At 45.9% G+C, this 27,390-nt stretch overlaps 1 protein-coding gene and 2 non-coding genes across 4 annotated transcripts; 1 reads left to right on the plus strand and 2 right to left on the minus strand.

Moving 5' to 3' along the window:
• Window positions 1–1,008: 1,008 nt before the first annotated feature.
• MDM4 (MDM4 regulator of p53) lies at window positions 1,009–25,589 on the minus strand. Of its 2 annotated transcripts, none has more exons than XM_086765960.1 (11): window positions 25,405–25,589; window positions 19,153–19,259; window positions 16,379–16,453; window positions 14,823–14,956; window positions 14,310–14,359; window positions 11,443–11,504; window positions 10,581–10,677; window positions 9,058–9,218; window positions 8,380–8,514; window positions 7,642–7,722; window positions 1,009–6,380 (listed from the first exon to the last, which is right to left on the minus strand). In XM_086765960.1, the coding sequence occupies exons 2-11, from the start codon at window positions 19,225–19,227 to the stop codon at window positions 5,826–5,828; spliced, it is 1,425 nt and encodes a 474-aa protein (XP_086622086.1). In that variant the 5' UTR covers window positions 19,228–19,259; window positions 25,405–25,589; the 3' UTR covers window positions 1,009–5,825. The 2 variants fall into 2 exon arrangements, with proteins under 2 accessions (XP_086622086.1, XP_086622087.1); XM_086765961.1 differs by lacking the exon at window positions 25,405–25,589 and adding an exon at window positions 21,148–21,221.
• A 445-nt stretch (window positions 25,590–26,034) lies between these two features.
• TRNAK-UUU (transfer RNA lysine (anticodon UUU)) lies at window positions 26,035–26,107 on the plus strand. The gene has a single exon. It is a non-coding gene; the product is annotated as a tRNA-Lys (tRNA).
• Window positions 26,108–26,293: 186 nt separating this feature from the next.
• Window positions 26,294–26,366, minus strand: TRNAK-UUU (transfer RNA lysine (anticodon UUU)). Its single transcript has one exon. It is a non-coding gene; the product is annotated as a tRNA-Lys (tRNA).
• Between the last annotated feature and the right edge of the window lie 1,024 nt (window positions 26,367–27,390).

The following is a 27,390-nucleotide window of genomic DNA, read 5'->3' on the forward strand; positions in this document are numbered from 1 at the left end:
ACCAGCACAACGCAGCCCCTGGCACACAGGACAGACGCGGATGCTCTGCTTTAGGCAGCTCCTGCGCTTTGCAGCGTGTCGGGACAGGTTGGCAAGGAAAGGTTACCCGGGCAGAGCCTGAAACTTCCCTGCAGGCTTAAGCCTGGCAGAGGTGACCAGCAATCGAACTGCTGCTGCAGGACAGGATGGAAATGGGTGCTGGGCGCAACCCAGCTGCCTGCCCAGAGGCCATCCTGGACACCAGCCCCACCTGAACCCGCTTTTAGAAACACAGGCAGGGAACAAGCATGGGAGCTGGGTAGGACCGGGAATACAACCAACTCTGCCCACTGCCAGCAGCATTCTCCTGTCAGGGATGGGGAACGGGCTCAGATTCTCCTGCTCTGACACCGCAGGGGGAGTTTTACTGTTTTCCTACACAGCAATCAAGATGCTCTTCATTACGAAGCAGCATCTCCTCCTCGGCAAGCAACTGGTGATAAATCACTGCTGGGCCTGTGCGGGGCTGGTTTAAAACACACAAAAGAGCAGAGCACGCTCATCCGTCTTCCTCCCAATTACCTGCAGCCTGCTGTCTCCAACCAGGACCGGGAAGCAAGAGGCAAATAAGGAAAACCAAACCCCAACTGTGGGAGTCGTGTCTCAGTGCAACCTATTTACGCCAGCGTTAAGGGTTCAGGCTGTAGAGCCCACAGAAGAGGAGAGGAGAGCTCCAAGGAAGCCGCCAGCACCCCGCTCCACGCCACGCACGGCCAGCGGGTGCCCTCTAGTGAGACGCCCGTCTGGGGAGCTCCGCGCGGCGGGGTGCACGCTGCCTTCGCCAGGGATGCTTCCATCCCACACAGAAAGCAAACAGCTGGAGAAGTGCTGAGCGACCTCCCGGCACCACACTCATCTTCCCTGGAAAGGCAGACGCACAGGAAGATCACAAACTGTTTAACTGGTAAGGGGCCTTTACTTAAAGAGGTTTTTCCCAAAATGCAGTACAAATGAAAAAATAAACCTACGTTACCATGGAATGCACTCCATTTAATTAAATTCATTACGCGCAGGACATAAAAACAAGTCATCAATTTTGTGATACATGCCTTTTTTTCAATAGTGCAAATACACAGCTGTTGTTTAGCAAGCGCTCCTGCTTGTTACCGCAGTGACTGCGTGGGTGTGTATTGAGATGCAGAGTTTTTCTCAACAAGAAAAATATAGCTGGGAACAATGGTGTGCAGGGAAGGATGCTGGGGAGATCCAGCAGGAAATCGCTCTTTTCAGAACAGCAAGGTTTTATCTTCGCCAGAGGTACAACACGTTCCTGCCGCCTTCACGTATCTGACGGATCCTCAGAGGTGGTTCTGCCTTCCAGGAGTGGCAGACTCTGAAGATACCCGCTGAGCTCGGCGGCCACGTCGTCCCGAAGCACCCGCTCAGCGTGGCAGGCACGGGGTGTCCCCGCAGATGTGTAGGCAGCAAGAGCATGTTACCAGGGTAAAACAGCACAGAAAACAGGGCTGCAACCGCAGCAGCTGCCTGTAGGAATCACAATAAGGTGCAGAGAGCAAACTGATGGGATGTGTAAGCCAGCTTGTGGCAGCTGACTGTTCTGCTACAAGTCCTAGTTTTCAAAGGAGCAAGGAAAATTCCAGCCGTTGTGGACAGATAACCGAAGAAGGATTTCCAGAGCAGAAAAGCTGTTGTGTGTCCGAAGGTCATCTGTGCTCCGGAGCTGTTCCAAACGCAGAGTTTATCACTCCCCTGTTATTTGTGGGCCTCGTTCCTGCTGTTGACAGAACAGCCTGGCAGTATCTCCTTTTCAAGGATCCTGGCGCTGCTTGCTGACATCCCGGTGGCTGAAGACCATGCACAGGACTTGGAGCTCCTTGCTCAGCTTACAGGCAAAGACAGAATGGAGACCAGTGACCTGGCTCGCTCTTCCCTCGCTTAATCACAGCACGTTCCAAAATGGTCAGCCTTCACTGAGGCCCTCTCATGAGAGCATTTTGTTTTTTCTTCCAAGAGTGGAAGATGAAGTTCAGAACAGGCAGTGTGAGCAGGCAAAAGCAAGCTACCCAGTGGGTTTTGAGACAGTTTCCACTCCATTTCCACTTCCGTGTGTCCAACAGCCACACTTTCTCTGCAAGGAGAGCTTCTCAGTAGCAGATACAACCTATGCTGGACGGAGGATGGAGCAGACCCTGGCAAGCTGCGTTATAGTTTCCATCAGTCACGCACCACAATAAATATATAACACAGGCAGAAAGTTCACAGCTGTCTTTGTGGAAACATCCCCTGTTCAGAGGAAACAAGCCCTCTGGGGTGCTCCCCCAAAGGATCTTTTTAATTCATATAGAGGCATTGTTTAGGCTAAATTGGCTCGCTAATAATCTCAGCAGAGGAGGGACACTGAGGTTTTTGAAGAGAGCTGAAAAAACGGCTGATGTGCTGTGCATGTCAGTAAACAAGTCACTGAGAGTAACAGGGAAGAGGCACTTAAACTGGAAAGAACTTCAGGAGTGAATGCCATGTGTGTACCTCTGGCTGCCGATACAAAGAGTTTATATATTCCCATGGCTTCACACTGCAGAGCACTGTAACGTGCAGAACGGCACTACACAGCTGCAAGCCTCATAGTTCCCAGACTGTATTTAAATACCTACCAAAGTAAGAAATCTGCTGGTTCTAGGGATAAAACTTCTGGCTGAAAAGCTTGAGGGATCTAGTGAATGAAAGCTGACCTACAGGTACGCTTGTGCTAGCGAGATTTCAGCAGGTTCCTGAGAAGCAGCAACCAACTAAAGAAAATAATCATTGAGCCAGATAAACCTTTCTAGTCTGGGCATTGAAAGACAGCTGCACTCAACACCTCTCCCAACAGACATGCAGCAATGACTTCTAAGGATTACCACGGACCTCTTCTCTCATATTGCACTTCACAGAAAAACCACTGTAAGAGAAGAACTGTCACCCGCTACGAGACAGCATGAGGTTTAGAGAACCTGTGTTCGCACCCATCTCGGGTAAATGCTCAGCTCCTCCAAAAAACGGGTTTCTGAATCAGGGCTCCACGCTGACTGCTGCGTCTGTAGAAAAGGAAAGTAACAGCATCGCCTGGCCGATATCTCATCTGCGCTGCAACGTAAGTATTGCTGCTGAGTGCTTTGAGCTAGTTCTTCAATCCATACCTCAAGTCTGCACTTTTTAGAACGCGTTAGAAGAGCAGTTCTTGGTAAATAGCTACTTATTTACACTTAGGCTTAACTTAAAGCAATAATACATTCTTCTTCCCTTTTCCTGCACCAAAACTACCCCCACCCTCCTGCATGCCCCACCCAGAACTTGCGCAGTGACACACAACGTGCCCGCACTGCGATAGCTTATTCTTCTGTAGGAAGGAAAATCAACTGAAACATCACGGTATCTTATGTCAACTATTTTCGTTAAAAATAATTAAGAACTTGACAAATGCACGTTGTAAACACTGTGGTTATACTGAACAAGAAGTCACAGATACAAAGATCGTTGTGCTGAAAGTTACCCTGCAGATTTGCGTTTTTATCACAAACTGCCACACTGACCACAATTTTCATTTAATAACAGAAGCTGCACACAGGTATCAGCAGGATTTTGGTAGGGATGTTCAACTCCATTATTGGAACTTAAACTCTCCTGACTTTTTTTTTTTTGGTCAACACAAATGACATGCTTTTCAGTGTGGCTAGATCTGAACAAATCAGTAAAACTGCTCTGAGCAAAACATTTAGTTCTTAGAAGCGATCGGGGTGAGGGGGAATTCACAGTTTTCAGAAGTGCCACAAAGTGTCACCGCACACCCTGCTGAGCCTGACTCTTTAAAAGGGAAGAAACTACCTGGCAGGAACTCCCTTCTGTGATACCAGGCGGTAAGGCTGCTGATCTGAGCGTGATTAAAGTGCATCACCAGCCATTTAACAGCCCTTTAGTTACGGGAGTACTAAGTCAGCTTTTCCATGTGGATTGATTCCCATGGACTTTTAGATAGTGCACCAAAACACCAGACAGTTATTCTCTGATTTTTAAAATACAACTGTAAATAACAGCCAACAAAAATAGTCTAAATTATAGCCCACATAAAAAAAAAAAATCACAACACTACATGAAACATAAAGTGGATCTGACTTTTGGCAGTGATTGCATATAGCACCTAGTCCTGTATCTTTGCAGAGAAACAACAGCTTTGACATTACGATTTGCTGGGACCTTCTGCTGGGCAGGATCCGGGGCCGCTTGCCGCACGCCTGACCTGCTAGGGCTGGACCAGCACAGGGAGTGTGGAAAACAAGGGGGAACAGCCTAGAGAAGCACTGAGGTACGAGTACTACTTTCTTTTCTTTTTTTTTTTTTTTTTTTTTCTTCCCCCCCCCTTGTCTTCAGGTGTACTTCCTAGATCAGAAAGGGAATGACAAACAAGATGACAAAACAGGGTTTATTCTGAATTCAAATGCCTGTATACCTGAAAGGTGAAGGCACTACTGCTGCATGATGCAGGCCCTCCAAAGCCCTGGAGAATAAGAAGGCCAAGGAAAATCGGAGCATGCTCTAGGATATGATCTCAGAAAAGGGTTATATTTTAAACTGCGAGTACTAGCTGAGTTTTAACAGCCTGTAGAGCAACCTTGCATAGCTCTGAAAGACAACATAAATGCTGCAAATAGATCTGAAGAGTTAAATCACAGAGAAAGAAAATCAGTGGAGAAAATGAAAACAAGTAGCACTCAGCACAGCCCATAGACTAACCATCTGCAACTGGTGCTTTTCAGGAATTATTTTTCTTCCCTCAAAGACCCATATCCTGTCTTTAAAGCCACACTGCACTCTACGGTGAGGATCTTCTATCTAGGCTGGCCTGATGAGATGAGGCAGGTAGAAGTTGCAATGGTGCTGTAAGCACAGAACTACGAGAGCATCCCAAAACATGCATAGAGCTGTTATGATGCCATCCAGCTGGGAGACCAGATTCTGAGCTAACACTGGGCAGGCTTCACCAAAGCTATGCAAGATGACATAGAACTGTATTTAAATGAAAAAAAAAAAATCAACAGATTTTTTAATTAAAAGATCCAGTAACAAAGCAAAGTGTAACACCCTATTCTTTTGCCATCTGATATGTGACCTGAGATAGCAATGGATTAAAAGTTTGGGAGGACTTATTCAAGAGGACCTTCACCTTATCTAACAAACCTACATTAAACAGAACAAAAAAAAAAAATCAGAAACCAGGTTATTTACTTCTCATTGCCCTCAGAAGAACTGATCCTTGGAGAAATGGCTTATCTAAATTGCAAACATCTTGGCTTACCCTTCCTTCCCACCCTCTTTCCCACCCCTGCATACGTGTGTGTGTGTGTGTATATATATATATATGTATATATATCTCTCAGATGCAGACTTCCCCTTCAGAAGGCATTGCACAGGGTTTGACTTACTGGAGAACACCACTCCAACAGCCAAAGTCACAACTCTTTCCAAAACTTGTTTTCTGCAAGGACCAGTTGTCAGAACAGAGAATCCTAGTGACACCACTGAGCTGAAATTAGGAGACTGAGACAATTTCAAAGCTGGGGCATTGATACCAACATGCTGGTCACTCCCTCCTCCCTACAGGCTTTTGTTTAAACGGATATCAAAAAGGGGATGCTGCTTCACTTAACGCAGAGGATTCCTCAGTGTTCTTGGTCAGATTTGAATCTTAATTCTCTTTGGTATTCAATGGCCGAGCTCTGAAGTTAGGGTTTGTGTGAGCCCAAGAAAATCTGTGTGCTATCTTTTGGTGGAGAAGGCCTGAACTGGCTCAACTACCCCATAAAGATCCTGATCACCATCTCAATCTCTTTCCTGCACACTGGGCAAGGCGATCTCCTTTTCTTCAGCATCTTTGCACACTTGAAACAGGCCACGAGGTGAGCAGTCCTTCCATGGACAATATTCCCATCCCGTGGTCTGTGATGGCATAAGAAGCAAGGATTCAGTAATTTTTTAATACTTTCTAAAGACTGTATTTCTTCCTCCTTTTTATGCTCAGTGAAATGCAACACAGTCTTCTTGCTTTCACATCCTTGTGCCAAATCCAAAGACTCAATAGAGCTGCTGGGATCTACACGTGATTTGTTTTCTACCATGAACAGGTCTTTGGGTTGGCCAACCGGAGCAGAAATAGTCCTTCGGCAGTCCGGGACATCTATCCCTTCATCATCATTTTTGTTTTGCATAGCATCAATGTTGGACAGAGAAAGAGAATGAGCCAGTTTGGGACAATCTGAGTACCAGTCTTTCCGTAATGCCCAGCAGCGGTAACAGTACCGTTTGCCTGGAGAGTTAAATTTCTTGCATTTGGTGCATTGCCAGCAGTCCTGAGGAATGATTGAGGCAGACAAAAACAGCAGCAAGTTAGTGTATTGTTGCATACGACTCATTTCCTCTACATAAGAAACGCAGCAGAGAAGCTTCATCGAAAAAAGGACATTTATTACCAAGCATAAGCTTGTGCTAGTTTGAATACCAGCACCTCAGAAAGCCTAAAGAAAATTCATACTCCTGTGCATTCTACAGATGCAGATCTCTTAAACATTAAAATCTGTCCTTCCTTCCTCCCAGCCTTCAGCACTCTGGAAGAATACAATGTTCTCAAGCTGTGCAGTTTATTGAATTTTCAGTATCTCACCCTAAATTCAAGGGCAGAGCTCCTGGAATCAGTCAGGAATATATTTCCCAGAGTCACTAATCACTTAGCATCTGTTGAATCTGCACAACTAATAGCAACTTACTTGATTACCCCAAGAGCTGCCCAAGTTCAGAGCTATGACTCAGCTGTCCAATGCCAGGGCCATCCTAATTTGTCAAGCATGCACAGTCCAGAAAATTATGCTAAAAAACTTTGGTGTCATCAGCTGCAGAGAGTGGCATGATATGCTTTTGCTGACTTACAGCACAACCTCAAAAAGCAGCCACAGGACTGGGAGAAAAAAAGGACAGATGAAAGGACACAGTTTGATGTTCCTCAGTATCTATCATGAGGGTATTCAGAAGAGGAACGGGGTAATGGGGAGAGGTGGCAAGCCAGTAATTACTGCTTCTTCTCTCTTTCCAACTTGTTTTTTCATTTAAACGGAGAAAAGAGCTGTAGTCTGTACTCGAGAGGCACTGCAAGGGCAAAGACATTACAACAGCAGGTATGCAGGCTCTCCTGACAAAGCCATACAAGCACCTCAGAAAAATGGGGTGGGAGGAGAAGTGGATTCTCTTCTCATCCCAGAGACTACCACAAAACAAGTGACAGCTTCAGAGCTGGCCTGGACACCCAGGACTCAGTGGAACCCTGATCCTGACACAGAAATTTCCAAGTTTTTTTGAGTACGAGCACTTCAGTGACTACAAAGTACCTACTTTAGTGTTCTGAATCTCTGACTAGGACTATACTCCAGATTTCCTTTCAGAGGACAATACAGAATTAACCTTTTTGCTCATTTTCTTTTTCTTTCCCTGGTCTTCGAAACCCATATAAGAATTTGCTTTTCCTACCACAACCAGTAGCAGCTGTAGGACAAGTTTTTCCAACTACAGCCAGGATGCAGCACACTCTAAGCAAGCAACACTGACCTACAGGATGCCTACCTCAGAAGCAGCTTCTGTATCTGTGTCATCAGTCAAGCATTGAGAATCCTCAAGGTCATGCAAACATGCATCCTCAGTTACCTGGAAAGAATGGAAATGTTAATTGGGGCACAATAATCTGTATTTACGATGTGCCTGGCACTGTACACCAAAACTGAAATGACTATACAATCACCATGATAATTACGCTATTTCTGTAAGTGAAGGAAAAGCCCCTTTATGTGCAGTATCTATTCCAGACTGTTGCCAGTCACTGTCGCTGGGTAATATTCCTTTTGTCAACTCATACAAGAATCATACAAACACACACACCCGAGCAGTCCTACTAATTTCCATGGAAGAAATAATGAACTCAAACCTTCAACACACACTTGATTAATTACTCTCATGACAAATCTTACTACGACTTCAGCTACTGGACTATCTTATACTGAATATATTGACTAGAAATACAGTAAAATTGCTGCTAGAGTTTTAGTTAATTTTAAATGAAGCTTGTGCCGTGAAAATACACACATTTAAACTGAAACCCAAGCAGACCACCGTACAGGAAAGCCCATGTACAGACTGGTGACAGCCTTTTCTAAATGCAGTTTAAACTCTGTATGGCTATAGATCTAGCTCTTCCCAAATCAGCACAGCAGCAAAAGGCAGATGAAAAGCAAAGGATTCTGCACTTCCATGAGATCAATTAAACAAGGCCAACCTGCGGAACACATGCACTCTTTGAAGAAGTACCTTTTTGTCACCTTCTTTCACTTCCTCGCAGTCAACCGTTTCTACCTTGACTGCAGCACTGCTCTGATCAGATGGGCACTCGTTGAGGAACCACAAGTCATCAGTAGTATCCGAAACAACGGCAGTGTCTATGTCCTGTTGGAGAAGAACCACAAGAGACCTCTCAGAGCTCAGGTTAGCACAGCAGGAGTATCAGCGCTGTAGCCATCGCTGCAGCGAATGCTACTCCCCTCTTCCTCGCTAAGAGCCTTCTCAGCCCTGGGCAGCTTCTCCAGTCACCCGTGGGAGAGGAAGGGGCAGCTCGCTACTCTCACCCCTTTTTGCAAGCAGCACTATGTTTTTATTCCCCTCGCCAGCTGGCCATACAGCAGCTGGCCACCGCACTACAGCCATCTGCACCGCGTAACAGCTTTCAACCCAGAAGAGGGGTAACGCCTGAAATACAACCAATGCTCTGGAGTAGAGAAGGACCTCCAACGGCTGACCACAGCCTTCTGCCTTAGAACACTAAAGGTAACCAACCACCTGATGTGAAAGGCTGGGACAGGAACACACCAGGGAGAGGCTGAAAATCCTGGAGTGGGAAGGGGAAAGAAAGAACAAGAATATTTTATTTATTTGGAACCCAAAAGAGGAGAGGAAAAGAATACAGTGCACCTATTTAAAATGTCTACACACCTGGTTAGTCTGAATATCTGTTGATCCATTACTTCTGGACTTGTAATTGCTTCTGAGGTTGCCTAAAAACCACCATGGAAGACCAGCTACATCCCATTCCTCAAACACTAGGTCCAGTTTAGGCTTCTTGCTTTTAGAGAGGTTTTCTATTAAGTCTTTGTCTGTAAGAGCCAAGTAGAATCTAAGTCATGCCACACCTACATTATTTAAGAGACTAGCAGAGAAAAAACTGGCCCCATCTGATTTTAGAAATCTTTCTTGCTCCTTCTTACAGCCAGTTACTGCTAAGAGCTTCGGGGTTTGTATGAGTGTACTGGGATGTCAGATCTGCCGCCCACCTGTACTCATGTGTCTAGCCAAGCGAACCTGGCAAAATAAGTCGCTGCACAGCCATCAGAGGTCAGAGAAGCATCCCAGTGTTCCCAGTGTCTCTAAAACAGTAGAAGTTCTCTTTAGCTTTACCTTACTTTTAAGACTCAATACAGAAACACAAACACTTATTTCAGAGCTCTAACCAAGTCAACACTGAGTAGATTTCTTGAGGGACTTAAGACGCAGACAGAACTGGTTTGAATTCAGTTCAAATTTCCAGTGATGGGAGCTCCTGAGTTCCCAAACCAGGCTCAAAATGGGAAGCAGGAAGGTAAGAATCCATCCTCCGTAACCCCATGCTTCAGCCTCCTTTTTTAGCCCGTGCAGTTTAGTCTATGATCCTAAATTCAGCAGTCTGAATTTCAAGATAACCTTGAATCTATCTCTCTTCGGTGCCAAGAGTTTCAAAGGCACCGTCAAGGACTGTTTCTGCATGCAGCCAGGAAAATATCTACCACTCTCATTTGATCTGGAAATACCCACACTTGCAAAGAAGATTTCGTTTTGCAAATTAGGTTCCCTGATACGAGAACGATGTGAGAATAGAAAGTAGAAAAACAGGAAAATTGCTTCCGTAACATCAGAAATCCATATGAGTGAACCGGCAAGAAATCCTCAGACATTAAAACAAAGGAAATGTCTAAATATGAAGGAGCTGTATCACACTTAAGCTGGAGAGAAAAAAAAAATTCCATTGTTATTCAGTTCCCTGATTGGTTTGCAGGTAATGACTGCAGACGGCTCAGGCTGTGTTCTATGTAATCAGAGGAGAGAGTCCCTTGGGAAGATAAATAGACACAAGTATAATTTCAGCATTTGAAATACCCTTCAGCAAGGTCTGTAAGATTTTCAGGGCATTGTTTAGTGATAGATGTGCTTTTTGGGCTCAACCTGCCATTTTATTCAAAGTGTTTGTTTATTTATGAGACCAAACACCCAAGCTAGAAAACACTCTATCATAAAATACCCTTGGCGAACATTTGCGTTCTCTCAATCTTTAGCATAAACTGATGATTTTTAAAGATTATATTCCACAACAGGTTTTTATTAGTCTCCCGACACTCTCCTCCAGCATTTTGCTGATGTGTACACTGGAGAAGGAGCAGAAGAGCTTGTACACGTTGTGTTACTGCAGAAAAGCTGGCACTCACCTTCGTAATTCTCACATTTTTGCTCCGAGGTAGACAAAGCAGAAGCATTGCTTTCACCCTCCATGACGCCAGTGCCAGAACCTTCTTGATGGCTAAACTGCATGAAGGAAGGAAAAAAAAGGTGTTAGTCCATCAGAGCTTATAGGGACAAGGGGATGTAGCACTTCCATTCCGAGTCACCAGCTGCAGTACAAGATCGAGAAGTTATGAAGAGAAATAGAAGTTTCTGAACAAAACCTACACTCTATTAACCCTTTAAGAAGGCTAATGCATCTGTAATCAGCACAAACAATATACTTGGAACCTAGGAAAAATCTTAAGAATGGCAAAAGTCCAAAAGTTGCCATCTTTAACACAGTAATACTGTGACCTTTGTGACATGCTGAGCCCCTGTGTGAACAGACACCTTCCAGATCAGACTCCCTTAATCCCAAAAAGACACCTGGAAACAAGTTTGAAGGCGCAAAGATTTTTCCTAGGTTTCAGACTCTGCCTGAAAGCTTCTGAAAACAATCCTACTAAACACAAAACTTTCTCACACATTTTAGAAAGCGTAATGATTTGGCAGTTCCTACTTAGAGAGGGGATGGAGAGAGGGGGAAAGACATGAAAATACAGAGCACGCTGGAGGAACTGAGGACTAGAAGTGCTACACCCCAGAGAAACGCGCTCAGAGACTGGTACTCTGTTATGAAGAGAACAGAGAAGGGTCACTCTGTCCCTGCTCTGTGGACTCCAAGAACTTTTCAGGAAGGTGAGGACCTGGCAGCCAAGCAGCACAAAGTTCTGGCAGTCCACCATGCACAGGTACAGAGAAGGGGCACTCTGTACAACAAAAGAAACCACCAGGCAGTGGGTTTACCTTCAGCTGGTCTTGGCTTGGCTTATCGACGCTCTGTTCCTTTGCGAGATTCTGTGCAGCATCTAGATGGCAGGTAAAACAAAAGAAAAAACCTTCCCTGGTAATAACCATTCTCACAACACAGAGGGTCTTCAGCAAGCAACCAACGAGCCAGGCTTGGCAGACCTCTAAGTAACCTTTTCAGAGAAACAGAGCCCTTCCTTCCTTATAAAGCTGGCCATCTCCTAGAGGCACGACTCCACTATCCCTTAGGCTTCATGAGGTGCATACGGAGGCATTAGCCCATGGAATACAGAGGCTGTGCCTCCTCGGAGATGGAGCTTGATGAAACCTCACAGCATGTAAGAACCTTCTTCCCAGTGTTGAAAACTATTATTTTCCCTACAGGCTGTCCTGCCATCGGGTCCTTTACAGAACACATCTGCACGGAGGCAGAAACCCAGAGCAATAGCAGAGGGTGGGGACTCTCACTTGAAGGCTGGATGAAATCCATGCTGAAGAAGATGAGCAGAGAAGAGTAAGGTTTTTATAAATACCTAAGGACGCTATCCCTTTCAGCTCAGGCTGATAGGAAAAATGCCTTTCTTAAGCAGTGTGGGCATGAAGAGCAATGACTAGACGGAAGAAGGGAAAATTCCACGCACAGCAAGCTCTTTCCTGGGTAACTGTGACACATCCATAACACAATTTAATCCAGATGATTATGCTGGCCACAAGAGCTAATTAAAAGGCCAACCTAAATAGCAAGAACAACCAAATTAACAGAAATCGTTCAGCATAATAAGAGAGCTGCACTTAGGAAGTCTACCCTTTAAACTTGCTAGAGAATAAAAGGTGCAAGGATAGCTCCTGCTTGCTCCCCTTTCAATTTAGCAGAGAAATACCTTGCTGAATGCCAGGCAGAGGAGAACAGTCTGATTCACACCATGAATCATAGCACTGTTATGAAGACACTGAAAACTGCTGCCTTACGCAGAAAAGTGGACCACAAAGTGGTCCATAAAATGGGCCAAAACACAAGATCATAAAATGACATGGCTCTAGCCCTCCATGCATTAGTTCAGCTTTCCTTTCTTCCCTTCCATCACCCTACAGCTTCTGCAGTCACTGATTCTTTAATACCTGAAGGAAAACAGAAGCAAATTGGCTCATCCATAATTACCTTGGCTCTGCAGGGGTGTGCAAACTAACCTTAGAAACTGTGTGAAAAGCCACTCCACTTATTGGAAGGCTTCCTTTTTCCAAGCCAACATATACTGTACAAAATGTCCTTAAAGTGAGGCATTCCTAAATACACCTCATGTGAGCCACACTTAGAAAGCTAGCCAAGGACACCATCTGACAAAGAGCATTATCTAAGAACTTAGTCTTTGTTACCAAGATGTGCTGCAGTCACTTTTTCTTCTACAAGCCTACTTAAAAGAAGTGGCCGAGATAATCTGCAAAATGATGTGCTGATAAGCACTGATTTGGCTAATGAATACAAGCAGCTATTACAAAACATGAAACATGGAGACCTCTTCAAGCCCTGTGGCGCTTCTAGTTATTCCTGTGTTGTGATGAAGGGAAAGCAATACCTGGGAGTCATCCTCCCTATGTTTTTGTGAAAGATGTGGTCTGCCAAGCTTGTTTCGTTTTATAGTCACACATACACACAGGCAGACACAGTGGTATAACTCAGTGCTGATCCCCTAAAGGAACAGTATTTCCTTTGGCAGGTTTAAAAATAGTTACACCATGACTGGACCACGCACACATAGCCAGCCTCACGCACACAGCCACAGGCACACACCGAGTGGAAGGGGACAGGGTAGCAGAGGAGAGAGCGTTTCGCTGGGATCCTTTGCTCTCCACATACACTGCCTGCAGGGAAGAGGCCAGGGCACCACCAGCGAGGGAAAGGGCACTCACACAGTTATTCTGTAAGCAATGTGTTTAGATGAATGTCCACGTAGGAAGATTCTTCTACATAAATAGAGAAAGGAGGGGGACCTCAGAGGCACCAATACATGGCTCAGTGGACTAAGCAGTTTAGGGCCATGTTTTCTCAGTTTCTAAATTTGCACAAGCTTTTATATACATGTACAAAAACAGACTAAGCCCTTATGAAGAACTAAGTCCATATTATCTGTTTAGAAACCCCAGGAAGTACGACACAAGTAAACTCCTGGTGCAGCTCCCTCATGATTTGCACCCTTGTAGTTTCATGAGAAGTTTTTTTTTCAAATGAAGATTACCAGCCGTACAATGGGAACTGGCTGCAAGGAAGCCATCAGCTGAGATTAATTTATACGTTTTAATTTATGACTCAAAGACTTTTGATGTAGATAGATTTGATTTCTCTTACGAGCTGGGAACGTAACAGTGACCTTTAAAGGTCCAGGTGTTTGATTTAAGTCCAGACCTCTTTGGCTTGCAGAATTAGTCTGAGTTTCCAGCACTCTTATATTGTCTCAAGATTATGAAAGTATAAAATGAGGTGAGAGCGAGAAGTCACGGCATCCTATGAAACTGCGAACAGCCTGAGAAATCAATAATGATTTGGATGGGATACTTCAGCCACGTTGATTTGTACATCTACAGTATTCAGGTCTGTGAGTGTGCTTCCAAACAGAGTGTATCTGCTGCCCCGAGGTTTGGCCACTGGTTATAGGCAGCCACATTACTCAAACAGCTAACTGACTGCATATCACAGCTACTGATGGTGGACACACAGAAAAGACAGACTCAAAGATATTGTCTTGTCAAAGCCTTCATTAGCAGTTTGTTCCAACTTCAGAAACATTTCTCTTTTCTGAGTATCATTACTTACCCAAGTTACATCAATACTACATTGAATACACTTGCCCATACTCTGACAAACCTACCTGCCATTGCAGCAGACGTCAGGTTCCGTTTCAACATGTCATAGACTGGGCTGTGGGAAAGAAGGCGACAGTTGAGTACACTCACAAAACCAAACAGCATTACCCTTTTAAACCAGGGATAGAAATTCTCTATTATCCAAAGAGACACTGGAAAGTGCAGTGGAATTTTTTTGCCACTCCTAAATGCTTGCTACAGAGAAGTCTTGCTCAGAACTTAACTGAAGGATGCAGATTTTCGCTTAAGTATGAGATCAAGGGCCTGAGAAGATGTAGAAATAAAAGGTGGAAAAGATGTCACCTCAAGCAGGTCACTGCCTGAACCATTCAGAACCTGCTCTTCAGAACAAAGGAGCTCAACTCAAACTTGTCAAGTGCATTACCAATAAGCCACTGAGCAGGGCACTTGGTATTCCCGGAGGTTTATGCGAGAGTGAACAGAAACAGTGACACCAAGAGTCTCTTGTCTCAGCAACCTCTACAACACAACATACATTCAAGGTGACTTTTTCCTACCTTGGATCTTTCACAGAGAAGCTCTCCAGTCCCAGCAGTTCTCCCAGCTGATCTCCTCCACAATAGACCATGTGTTGCTGTCTTTTGTCATACAGCTGCCTCACCATTATATACTGTCCCAGGTAATGCATAACCTGTGGAGGCAAAACATACCATTAGCCATATCTGCAGCTGAAACCAAACCACCAAAGACCCTGGAAATTTGCTTTTGCTTATATTTGCCCCTTGCTACCCTATACAGTGCCAGTCAAATAGCAGCTGCTTTTAATGCACATCTGCAATTCGTTGGCGCCTCCCAACCAAGGGAGAGTTACACTTTACCATATTGCTATAAGGTTTGTAACTATTAACCCATGAGTTGAAGATGGATAAATAGCAGTCACTCTGCTACCTCACACTGAAATGAAACACGCCATGGGCGATAACACTTTTATCTGAGCAGTCTCCCTCAGTGAGAGCTGCAGATGGAGCCTGCTGCTGTTCAACTCGGAGTAAAAAAGAGAAGGAAATGGGTGGGGAGGAGGCAGAAGATATCCCCAGTTAAAAGAATAAGCTATTACTAAAGGATAGCCACAAGTTACAGTGCTGTCCCTCAGGAGACAGTTTGCAAGCTGCAAAAATAAGTGCATTAGTACCACAAAGAAAGGCAGAGAGTAAATATCCTTTCAGAGCCAGGGGACCCTGTGAGGAATCCAGTGAGGAATCCAGAGAAAGCAAAGTGCATTAAGCACAACGTAGGCAGGTTCCACTCCCCATTACCCACCAAAGTGACCCTCCTGAATGACAGCATCACCAAAAAGTTGCTAACTGCACTCCATTTACTGCAAAAAAAGCCCAACTTAACTGCGTTAAAAAGTTAATCTGTACAAGTAACCTGGATTTAATACTCAGCTCCCCCCATTTAAACCATTCAATTTGTTTTTGCAAAAATTTTTAAAAGCTAAATAAGTTATTTAAATGCATAAGTGTTTAAAATAAGTCACAGGACTCTGCAGGAATATTTGACACATTCATAATGAAAAACCACTGCATTTAATTCTTTGCAGACAGGATACTCTTGTAAATCACAGTCAGTGTCATTTTTTTAATCTTGTACACATATTGCGTTTTAATCTTAAAATAAATGAATTCACAAGGTCTCTTAGGTTTAGCTGACAAGCCATTTCAAAGAAAGTTAAAAGAAAAATACCAACTGGAATCCAATTTTTAAGGCTTTCATGCTCTAAGCAGAGAGCAAGACAACTGACCAGAATCTCCTGCACTCTCTCAGGAATGTGGCTATCGCATCTCTCCTTTCTCTAAAGAGGTTTCTGATTTTTGAGGATAAATAATTTTCTTTAATATTTCACACTCCTATTCCAATTCCTCCAGGGCCTCTCAAGATAATTTATGATCAATCAAATCACAACAGCCCTACAGGTAAGGTGTCCCTATTTTGCAGATAGGGCTTCGAAGTATAGAAAAATTAATAGCCAGTCCCATCCCTTCCCTACAAAGAGCCATCTGCCAAACAGACAGGGACAGGCACAGTTTCAGTGCCCAGAAACTCAGCCCACCTCCTTCAGTGTGAAGGTTTCACCTTGGGCGCCTGCAGCCTGCAGAATCTTCAGAAGCGGCAGTTTGGGTCGCACCTAAAACACAAAGCAGAGAGTTTTGTTTGAGTGACACAAATCAGCGCCCTGCTGAGAGAAAGCATGTCACCTTGGCACACGTACCTGCGTATCACAGCTAATAAACCCACGCTGCCCAAGTCAACCTGCGTAAGACTCACACCAAGCACAGAGCTGACAACCCTTGTATGAGTTGGAGGGAAACATAGCTTGCCTCAGGCTAACCTGCTGAAGGCTGGTATTCTTTTTTTTAACAAGTAATCTGCATGGACAAATGCTTAAAAAGAAGTCAGAAGGACTGAAAATCAGCACAATCATTCTGACTCAAGTGCAGGACAAAAAAAAAAAGCCAAGGGATTTGGGCAGCCAGCTCTAAAAGCTTTAATCACTCACATTGTCCCATTAACTTCGATGTTATTCATCCTGTGAGGGAAGAGAGGAAACTCAGACCCTTGGTATGGAGTCCGAGGCAGTGACTAACCAAACGTACTGAGTCACATCTTTAGGAGCAATGCTGGTGCATTCAGATTGCCACTTCAAGAGCAGCACGCCTGAATTTTCTCAGTTAGTGTAGTGAACAAGCCGGGTCTGCTCTGTACAGACCTGAGGGAAGGTGTGTTTATTAGGAGACATGAATAAGCACAAAATAATACGACTGCAGTAAACACAAGGTGTGGTTAATGAACGCTAAGGAGCAGAATCTGTATTTTCTGGGGATCTCACTCATCAACCAAAATCTTTGTTACATAAAATATAAGGCACTCTGGGAACGATGCGACTGCTCCACAACCCCTTTAGGTTTCACCCACGCACCCAAGCAGCTTTGAGTAGCAGATGACACTGACGACACTATGTAAAACAGCAGCAAGTTTTAAATAGCTACTTCCCCCTACGTTGCTGCTTCATCTACTCCACAAGAATTCTAACAGTTCCTAGGAGAACGCCATCATGTGACCTGATGCCTTGTGTTCCATAAAAACGTCAGAAAGCCCTTACTGTTCTCTGAATGCTACACAATTGTGTACAATATTGTACACTAACGCACGTTTCCCACACTGAACCTCTTCCCCTGTCCTCCTCGTCTATCAGACACTAATACAGCACGGTATTTCAGCCTGCCACATGACAGAAAGTCCAGTCCTCAGCACACAATGTTCGTTACTGTTTTCCCCTACCCTTTGACAAGGCTTATGCTCTCAAGGCATTGAATCTGTGCTAGCTAATTCAGCTATCAATGTTAGGGGGGTTCACCTGTGTCTCACACCCACCCCTCCTTTCTGCCTATATAAATGCAATCACAATTCCCCTTCCTTTCCTAAGGGATAGAGCCTGCTTGCAGTCCTGCAATGTCTCCTCAAGACACAGCCTGAGCTGCAGCACCATTTTCCTGTACAAGGTAAGGAGAGAGGGTTTTGGTTGCTTGTCACAGATGTAATTTGTTGCTCAGCTATCAGACAGCATCTTGGTAAGCGATTTGTTCCACTGTTCTCTAATATTGAAAAAAAAAAAAAAATCTCGTCTGTAAATGTGCCTAGTCTGCCTGTTTTCTCATTATTATGTTTGTTAAATGCATTTTCAAGCTCAAACACAACAGCTCGTGTCCAGCCTCAAGTCTATTTCTCGAGAACAGCTTTTTCACTGGGAAAATGCTGAGCGCAACTCAAATAAGTACTTGTATCAGCACATGATTTTTAATAAGATGAAATTATGTGTTTGCATTCATTCGTTTCTCTAATGACCACTCTCAAATGGATTTTCAAGTAAGTTTTTATATGTGTCTTTCTGATTAAAGAAACAACCTAGTTAGCTTGATTATTTTAAATGGGCCCTTAGCTACTTACAGTATAGCCAAAATGGAAGTGTTCACTCCACTCTGCCTAGGACACTGAGTGTTGACAATCAATATTTTGCTACTAATATCAGAGCCTATTTACTGCTTTTTTTCCATGCCGAGTGAGCTGAATAAATAAGCATATAAATCAATTTTGCACAGGACTTGGCTACATTTCAAAGCTTCTAAATTAAGCCTTAAATGGGAGGATCTCTCCACTTCCCATCAGCTTATTTCCACTCCTGTCACACCCCCTCATATTGTGGAGAGGCTTCATACAATAAATTGGCTCTGGAAGGTTGGATGCCTATCTTAAAGAAACCTTCCTGATTTTTAGACCAGATTTCTCCAGTTATTGTTTGCAATTTTCTCTTCTCTGACTGGCTGTCAACGTGGTATTGAGCCACACTCAAACCACACGCCTACCACGTTGACCTTGGCTCGCAGCTACAACTACTTCTTGTTCCAGGGACGCTCTAGGAACAGTCAATAATGGGGTACTAGATGTTCAATACTTACCTCTGCTGGTTCCAGAAAAGGCATGGGGATGTATTACTGGTTAGACAAAGTTTGGCAAACATGACTGCGAAGCTCCAATACGGAGTCCAGCACCGGGAGGAATGCTGTATGTGCCATTCTTCAAGTATAGGTGCAGCACAAAAACAGGCACTTCTTGTACAGCCAGTTTTAACTGCTTTTTCCCCTCCTTCCCCTTTAAAATGTTCATAAATCATTGATATGATAAAGAAAGCTAATGCAACTCCTCAAGATAAAAGCTCTACTCCATCAGGCTCAATTCTTCTTACTCAAATGTACTTGGAGAGCTTTGATTTGATGGAAGAAATTACCGCTTTAGTGAAGAGTGAAGATAAGTAGGAGAGATAATTACCTGGTTGACTTGTCCGAGTGCGATTCTGCAGGCATTCTCAGCTGCTGGATGCTGGGCAGAGCTTGAAGATGTCATTATGGCAGTGATTAGCTGTTTATAGCACAGTCCTATAAATGAGAAGATTCATGTACCAGTTAAGCTGAAAAACCTGGTCTTGAGTTTAACCACTTCCATTTCTTAGAAGCTTCAGGAAACCAGTGTTTAAAATTAGCCCTGCATGTGTATCTTAAGTGACTGCTGTATAATGCTAATGTCACTGTGCTCTTCTCCTGCTCTGTCCAAACTGATCTGCTTTGTCCTATCTGAGCCGCATCCAGCTGCCCAGCGCCTGACAAGCAGCCATGTGAGAACAACTGGGGCAGATCTGCTGTGGCACTGAGAATGCTTTGACTCTGCCCATCTCTAGGAGTGGTGCAGCGTGGTGGGGAACTTGGGGACCTGCCAGCTAGAGGGAACTAGCAGTCTTCATCAGGCCATTGGCAAACCCTTAACACGGTGAAATTCTTGAGTCAGGGGTGGGGAAACAGAAGCTGAGTCACAATCAACCACAGTGGAAATCTTCACAAGACAGCAACCCCTCGATTGCCCAAAAGGAGGAGCAGTCAGTGCTGATGGTAATTATTAACAAATTCCCCATCTGCTTTTCCAAGAGCTGAAAGCCTGCTAAAACTGCAGCAGCCTTCATCCCACATGGCTAGATGCAGGCTATAAATTAACAGTTTTAACAGGGTTGCAGGTGAAATGATCCTTTCCTGGAAAGGAACAAAAGGGGAAGTCCTGCAGCTATTTGAATTTGTCAAGCCCTATCAGTTTCAGTATCCACCCAAAGAGCACAGCTTCATATGCAGAATGATCTGTAATGACTCATGTTCACAGCACAATCCAGTTTAATCTGCCCCACATGACAGGTCTGAAAACTTCTTTATATTTAAAGAGAAAGGAGAGTGTTAATTAGCCACTAGAGAAAAAAAAAGAACCTGCTGGAGAGGGAGCTTAGTCTTGACAAGTCTCAGCACTAAAGCTCAGACCAATATAACCATAAAGTTCCTGTCTGTTCCTGGACCCAGTTACAATAAAATCTCCATTTCAGCGTGAAGCTGGTTGCTCTTCTGCAGGCAACACTGAAACCAGCCCTGCAACTGCCACTGGGGTAAACTTAAGGGTAGAGCACAGGAGAGAAACTAAAAAGACTGGCTCCTGAATTTGCCCATAGATGCAACTTTCCCAAAGTTTTTTTTTTTACTGTGTGGAATCTGGAAGAAGTGTCAACTTTTAACCCATGTAGTTTAAGTTAGATTTGAAAATGTGAAGCTAAAAACTTTCAAAGCAATATCTAAATTGTCTCACATAATTTTCCAGATATAGTAAATGAATTTATTACTGCATCACATATGAGGAATGTGAGTCAGTATAATCAGCTACATTAAAAAGTAACCAGCCTTATGCCTGAGGAATGTAACCAAATATGTCAGATGTAGACAAAACAGGCTGGGCACCCATCTAGCAGGCAGTGCAGAAATCTCAGTAATGCCAAAAATCTGAGCTTTAGCACCAATTCAAATTACTGACCACTGGTAACCCCAGTCCCTTCAACCCCTACCCCTCCCCTGCCCCATCTATTAAAAGGAACTTAAAATGACTTTACTAGAGGCTTCTGATAGTCTTTACAGTATTACATTTCTCTGAAGTAAGGCACTACCAGGAATAAAATCATTCCCAAAGATCAAACATATCTCTAAATATTTAGGAAATCTTGATTAAAGCATATAAAGTGTTCAAGTTTGGTAAATAACATTGATAGCAAGCAGATCTAGGCGGTAACTGAAAATAAGTGACTTACAACAGCCAAAACCACTTCCACGTTATCAGTGTCTTAAATTTTAACTAAGGCTTCTACTTTATAACGCCAAGCACGCTGCAACACAAGCTGCCCACGGGATCCTTTATGCTTTACAAGCTGAGCTGTACTTTGTACTAGCAGACAAACTTACCAACCTTGAACTTCTCACTACAAGGAAGGTCCCCAGGATGGTGGCTGCTGCCTCCGTTTCCCCTTTGCTCCTGCCAGGAAGAGCCTGCGGGTCCCTGCGCAGGAGAGCAGCTCCAGCAGCCCCGAGGGTGCTCGGGGAAACGTCCCAGGAGCTCTGCCACGCCTGGCTGGGCTCCTGCGGATGCTCCGGGCTCTGAGTCGCTCTTTCAAAAACCGCTCCTGCCTCCAACTCATCTAGTCAGCAGAGGGAGTCACCACAGGCATCAGCCTCCGATAAGAGCTTGAATTGGTGTGAAAAACGGGCGAAAGCACTGGATTTCCTCTCCACCCTGCATTCCTGGAAAGGGGCTCTGCTACCCCTGGGCTAAGGGAGTCAAATAATCATCACTTTAACTGTTTCAATACTGGTTTTATTAGAGAAAGCCGGGCAATTTAGTGCCTTGCCTCCAGTCTTCACAGATAAATTGTATTTTTAGTTAGATTCTTAGTAATATTAACTTCCTTTACGTAGAAATTAATCTTGGGATTATGGAATGCTATCTTCCCAAGCATGTAAGCTCTAAAACATGTCTAGGCTGTAGATACCCACCAGATTCAGGGAGGCAGCCACCAGCCATCATCCTGCCGAGACAGAAAATCTCATTTATGTTACCACCCTCCGCGCGCAGGCCGGCCGGAAACACAAACGACGGGAATTCCTAGAGAACTGAGAGGCTTCTGGCTCAGTGAGCTCTATTTAACTGCCCCTGCAACTCTATTTTCCCACCTTTTTTATGCCAAATATTTTCACACTACAATCTTGGAAGTGTCTAAACTAACTTGCAGCCAGCTGAACGAAGCACCTTACTGCTGTTCCCTCTACAGCTCTGGAGCTACAGGCATAAGAAAATGACACTGGATCAGAGTAATGACTCGGAGGAAACCATGAATCACAAAGTAGTCATGGAGTAACAATTTTTTCCATTTGAACACTTTATATGGCCATGCACGCTACAGGAACAAGTCGTTTGTGTGATCTGTGAGTAAAAGTTCCTTCTCAAGACATCAAAACCTTGCTAGACCACAGCTATTGATGCTTGCAGAAACCAAGGCTTGAGAGAAAAGATCTTAACAGACGCAGAAGAGAGTGCAAGCGTAGGGTCCTCAGACTTTCCTTGATAGCAGTGTCTGAAAAGTTGAAGCTAAACTTCTAATTTAAGTTCAGGTTTTGTTTTAAAGTCTCCTTTTAAAGAAATAATAGCTTCTAACCTCTGTGCAAAGTGAAATCGCAGCACACAGTGTAAACTAGACATTATTTTTTGGTGTATCTGTGAACTCTGTAGTGGCTCACTTCAACAGGGGGTTAAGGTGTGACATTCAAGTCTTGTCCTCAGTTAGCATCATCCTTTTTCACGCTTTCAAATAAAACAAAAGTTCTACTGAAAAGAAACTTGCAGTCTCAGTACAGTATCACGTAGAGAGCAGCCCTGGAAGGGAGGCTTTAAACAAGCACCGATCTGATAACTGCTTCACAGATAATTAGGTTTGTCCCTATCTGTATGAGTTCCTGCGAAGTTTTCATGCCTGCAAGTCCTTCTGCCCACCTATCTCACCTGGCTGGCAATAGAAATTCCATTAGTCCCTCCCGCAAGCAATGCCTTACTGCATCCTCAGCTCCATCCATGCTGTCACAGGGCTCCTGCCCTTCTCTGGGCCGTACGTTTCACCTGACCATGTCGCCGTGCTCCCAGCAAGCTCACACACGTCCTTTGAGAGCTGCGCGATGCCAGCCAAGGAAACATCAAAGCTGGCCTTCTGCTGCCACCTCCCAACAAATGCTACCTTTTCACAATTACATGATTTAAGATTTCACACTTTATAGACTGCTTGACTTCAATGGTTGCTGTCCTGTTCTCTGTTAAGTGCTCTAATTCATTGTTTTGACATTGACTTGGCATTCGATTAGAAAAAATATTCTCTGCTAGGAAAAGTATCCAGACAAAAGCCTAATTTCACTACAGAGAAGCCCTCTAATGCATTACTTACATCAACAAAAAGCAGGGTGACTATTCTTAATATTTAAAGAGTTCTTTTTTTTGGCAACTGCACTGGACTAAAAGGCAGATCTTCTAATAAAAAAAAAAAACCAACCCAAAGACACTTGAATTATGAATTTCACCTCATGAGATTTGTTGCTGACATGATGCATCTGCCACAAACTGTGTGCTGCTCCCCAAAGCTCTTCCAATAACGCACCAAAATTAGCCAACCTTTGATAAATGTTAGCAGTTAATAAGAGTATTGTTATGCAATATTCTTTTTATTGTAAAACCAGTTAGGTAGGACAAAACCCAAAAGGGATTGTTTCAATTTAAAAAGGCACACTGGCAAATTGCTCTGCAAATCTCCCTAAATGTGTTGGTGATGTCCAGAACCAGGCAGCAGTTCTGCCCCACTGTGCAGGCCCTTGTTTCTATTTACCTCTATTTCACATTAACAGATGAAATTGTGCTTTTCTGAATAGCAGACACTTCCTTAAGGGAATGTTAAATCAATATCACTATTTTAATGCATTCAACCGTGGAGCAAGAAGTAGTTTGATCCTGAAAACAAGCTTCTTCACCAGGTGAGGGCTCTATAACAGCCTGGAGTGACCGTGCTGACTGCTCCTGTCACGCAGCTTAGCTGCGGATTTCTTTCCCCTCAGCGTTGAGCCAAGTACTTTAGAAATTACAAGTCAAATTGAAGCTAATAAGCAGCTTTTTTTTTTTTTTCCAGCACTGAAAAATAAGAAAAACCTTTATTTCAATCACGTCTTCAGCAGGATTAGCTGTGTGGGGTTTCGTGTACGAGTCTGCATATTGCTGAATATCTTTGGGGCTTTTTGCTCCACTCCTAACAGTCGCTAAATATACAGCCATTCCCTCAAAGCCCTCCTACGTGTGTCCACAGTACGCTTCTGAAGAAGCAGACACCTGGGATAGGAATTTTAACCCTTTCTGATCAGCACATCCCCCGTGCAGTCTCCTAGTGACGGGTGTAACGCAGGGTGGTGCTCAGCACCCGCCCGGCGCGGCAGGAACGGCCCACACCAGCCTGCTTGGAGCAGGGACACCCGTGCTGGCAATGCAGTAACTGGGAGCTGCTGGAGAGCACCAAACGAACAGGTCCCAGAACAGAAACAAGCCCTGGCCCTTGTAACAGCGCTGCGCTCGTATTTCAGTGGCGCCTTCAATTTCACTCGTTATCTCTTCTCTAAAAGTTCATAATTTGCATCTGTTAAACTCTGCTTCTGTCAAATTTAAGTCTTGGATTGTTGTAAGTTTATTTCAGCTCTTCTTTTAACCCAATGAGCATTACAGTCCTAAATTCTGCACTATCCCAGTGTCAGAACTGAGCAGCCTAGAGAACAGGGATCGCCTTTTAAAGTTTAATGTGCGAAACGTTACACATCTGATCTTCGAGTTATTAATCCCACCCTGAAAATACTTCCTTGTTGGTAATACCGCGCTCAGCAGAGCAGTTCCTTCCCACCGTTAAACCGCACAGCCCCTGGCAGCGTCTTGCCCTGGAAAAGCACGGCGCAGGGTTCAAGGTTAAAAATCACGCTGGGAAAGATGACACGTGGCTACAAACAGTCCCAGCCGGCTCTCTGCTGTAGTCTGGTCATATTTTTCTGAAACTTTTAGTCTAAGTGCTGCCAAAACTTATCAGTGCTACAGAAAACCGTGCAAAAGATTAGAAAGGAAAAAGCGTGCTCTGGAAAAGATGCAATAATGCAGAAACACTCGTTACGTTTCCTTTTATTACAGGAACAGATGGTATAAGCATCAGCTAACCGCAAACTGCCAGACAAGTGCAAGACGTCCCTAAAAGCGTTCAGCAGGAGAGAGAATCAGAACGATACTCAAAGGTGGGGAGCGCGTTCCCGAGCACAGCCCTCGCCGGGCCTGCAGCGCAACTGAACGCGCGGGGCTGCGACCCAAAGACGGTTTCTTCAACGGGGAAGGTTTACAACTTGGGTTTGACACTCGATTTTATTTATTTTTTCCTGCCCTACGCTGGTAGTTTTCAAGGCAAGGCGCAGCAGCCGTTCCTCCGGCTGTAACCTCACGCAGGCCTCGCTGTCACAGGCTCCCCCGTGCCCCCCGTTCCCACCGGCACCGCCTCCACGGAGGGTGTAGGGGGGGGGAGCTCTCCGCCGAACCCCCACCACACCCCGCTCTTCAGCCGCCTTCACCGCGGCCCCCGCCGCCCTCCCCGGCCTCCCGCGGCGGGCTCACCCTACAGCTGCTCCATGGGCCACAGGTCGCCCCGCAGCCCGGGGTCGGGGCTGGGGGAGTGGGGTGGCGACGGGGGGGGGGGGGGGGGGGACACCCCCTACACCCCCCGAGGGCTCCTCTCCTCCATCTTAGCGGGGCTCCGCGCCGCCACTTCCCCTCGGAGCCAACATGGCTGCGCTGGCGCTTCCGCGGGGGCGGCCGGGCCGGCGGCGGCAGCACCATAGAGCGCACCGGAAGCTGTCCCTAGAGAGGCCGGGATCCCGGGGCGGGGTGCGCGCCCGCGCCCCCCTGCGGTGGAGGACCGAGCTGTAAGATGGAGCCCCTGTTCCCCCTCAGCCCCCAACCCGGTACAGCTGCCCCCTCCCCAGTCCGGTGCAAGCCCCCCACGCCGGAACCGCTTCATAACGGTACAGAGCTGCGCCCCCTTCCTCCAGCCTGCTGCAAGCCCTCCTGTGCCTCCCTCTCCCCAGCCCGGTACAGGGCTGCGCCCCCTCCCCGGCCCTGTACGAGCCCCCCCGGTGCTTCCCTCCAGCCCGGTGCGAGCCCCGCACCCCTCCACAGCCCCTCAGCACCGCGCACCGCCCGTGTTCGGTACGCTGATAGGAGCAGCCCGGAAGTCCAGTACGCAGGGCCCGGATAGCTCAGTCGGTAGAGCATCAGACTTTTAATCTGAGGGTCCAGGGTTCAAGTCCCTGTTCGGGCGCAGCTACCCTTTTCACTTTTAGTCGTTGGTGTGTTTAGGTTTTTTTTTTTATTTCCCGATCAAGATTGTCTGCTGGCACAATCAGGATCCCCCTGACAGAAGGAGCCTCTCCTGCCGCGGGTGTAAAAGGCTTTTGAGGCGGGGGGAAAAAAAAATTAGAGGAAATGAGAAAGAAAAGGAAGCTTTCGCCCGAACAGGGACTTGAACCCTGGACCCTCAGATTAAAAGTCTGATGCTCTACCGACTGAGCTATCCGGGCTCTTGGAAAACGGTTTGCTCTGCGTGTACATCACGCTACTCAGGGCCGCCCCCTCCTGCCTGCCCCCCACCGCAGCCCGCATCCCCACGGACACGATGATCGTACTCGGCGTACAAATAAACCGGCGTGGGCTGATCCTGCGCCTTACTCTGATCCAGGTGCGGCTTGGGCTGTGGAGCAAGGGGGAGTAAGGAATAATCTGTGCCAGCACAGGGGACACTGAGGTGTGATTAACGAGTGGGACTTCTCCAGCCAACCCGCAGCCCCGCTTGCAGCTCGTCCCCACGCCGTGGGTGATGTTTGCTGCCGGAGGGGGCGAGCAGCCCACGGGGTTTTGCAGGCAGAAAAACCTTTTTTTTTTTTTTTTTTTGCTGTGCTGGCTGGAGTTATTTTTCCATCGGGGCCTGGGGACGCCTCGAGGGGACCCTGCCTTCCCCCTGCACAGCAGGGTGAACCCCGCAAGAACCTCCATCCTCCCATCTCCTGGGGATCTTCAGGGAAGCTGGGATAACACTCTGTCCCCACTAACCCCAAACCACAGGTTGTGACCCTCAGCCCTCCCAGTGCGGCTCTCCAGCACAGCGCTGGGCTTTCAGAAGTGAACATTACCCCTGCCTGCGAGAGCCTGGCAGGGCCAGCTGCCCACAAAAAAAAAAAAAAACAAATTACTGCGACCGCTGCGATGGCCCCAGCACATCTGCTGCCCACAACGTGTATCCTGAGCCCGAGGGATGGCTGCTGAGGGCCGGACCGTGGCTCCAGCAACCTGGGGGGCTCTGGAGACCAGCAAGAGCATCCTGGCCCCAGCGGGGTGCGTCAGCATCCTCCCGCAGCTCCTCGGAGGGGTACAGAGGAGCACCCGCACCCCTTCCCAGGGGGAAGCAGGTGCTGATGGGGACCCCGGGGATGCTCCGACAGTGGGAAGCAGCGGGAGGTGGGTGCTGATGGGGACCCCAGGGATGCTCCCGAGGTTTTGGGGAGACGGAGGGGATCAGGGCAGCAAAGCCGGAGCGACCCACCGACC

Source organism: Chlamydotis macqueenii, chromosome 23 (genome assembly GCF_036417535.1).
Source record: "Chlamydotis macqueenii isolate bChlMac1 chromosome 23, bChlMac1.mat, whole genome shotgun sequence".
Taxonomy (NCBI): domain Eukaryota; kingdom Metazoa; phylum Chordata; class Aves; order Otidiformes; family Otididae; genus Chlamydotis; species Chlamydotis macqueenii.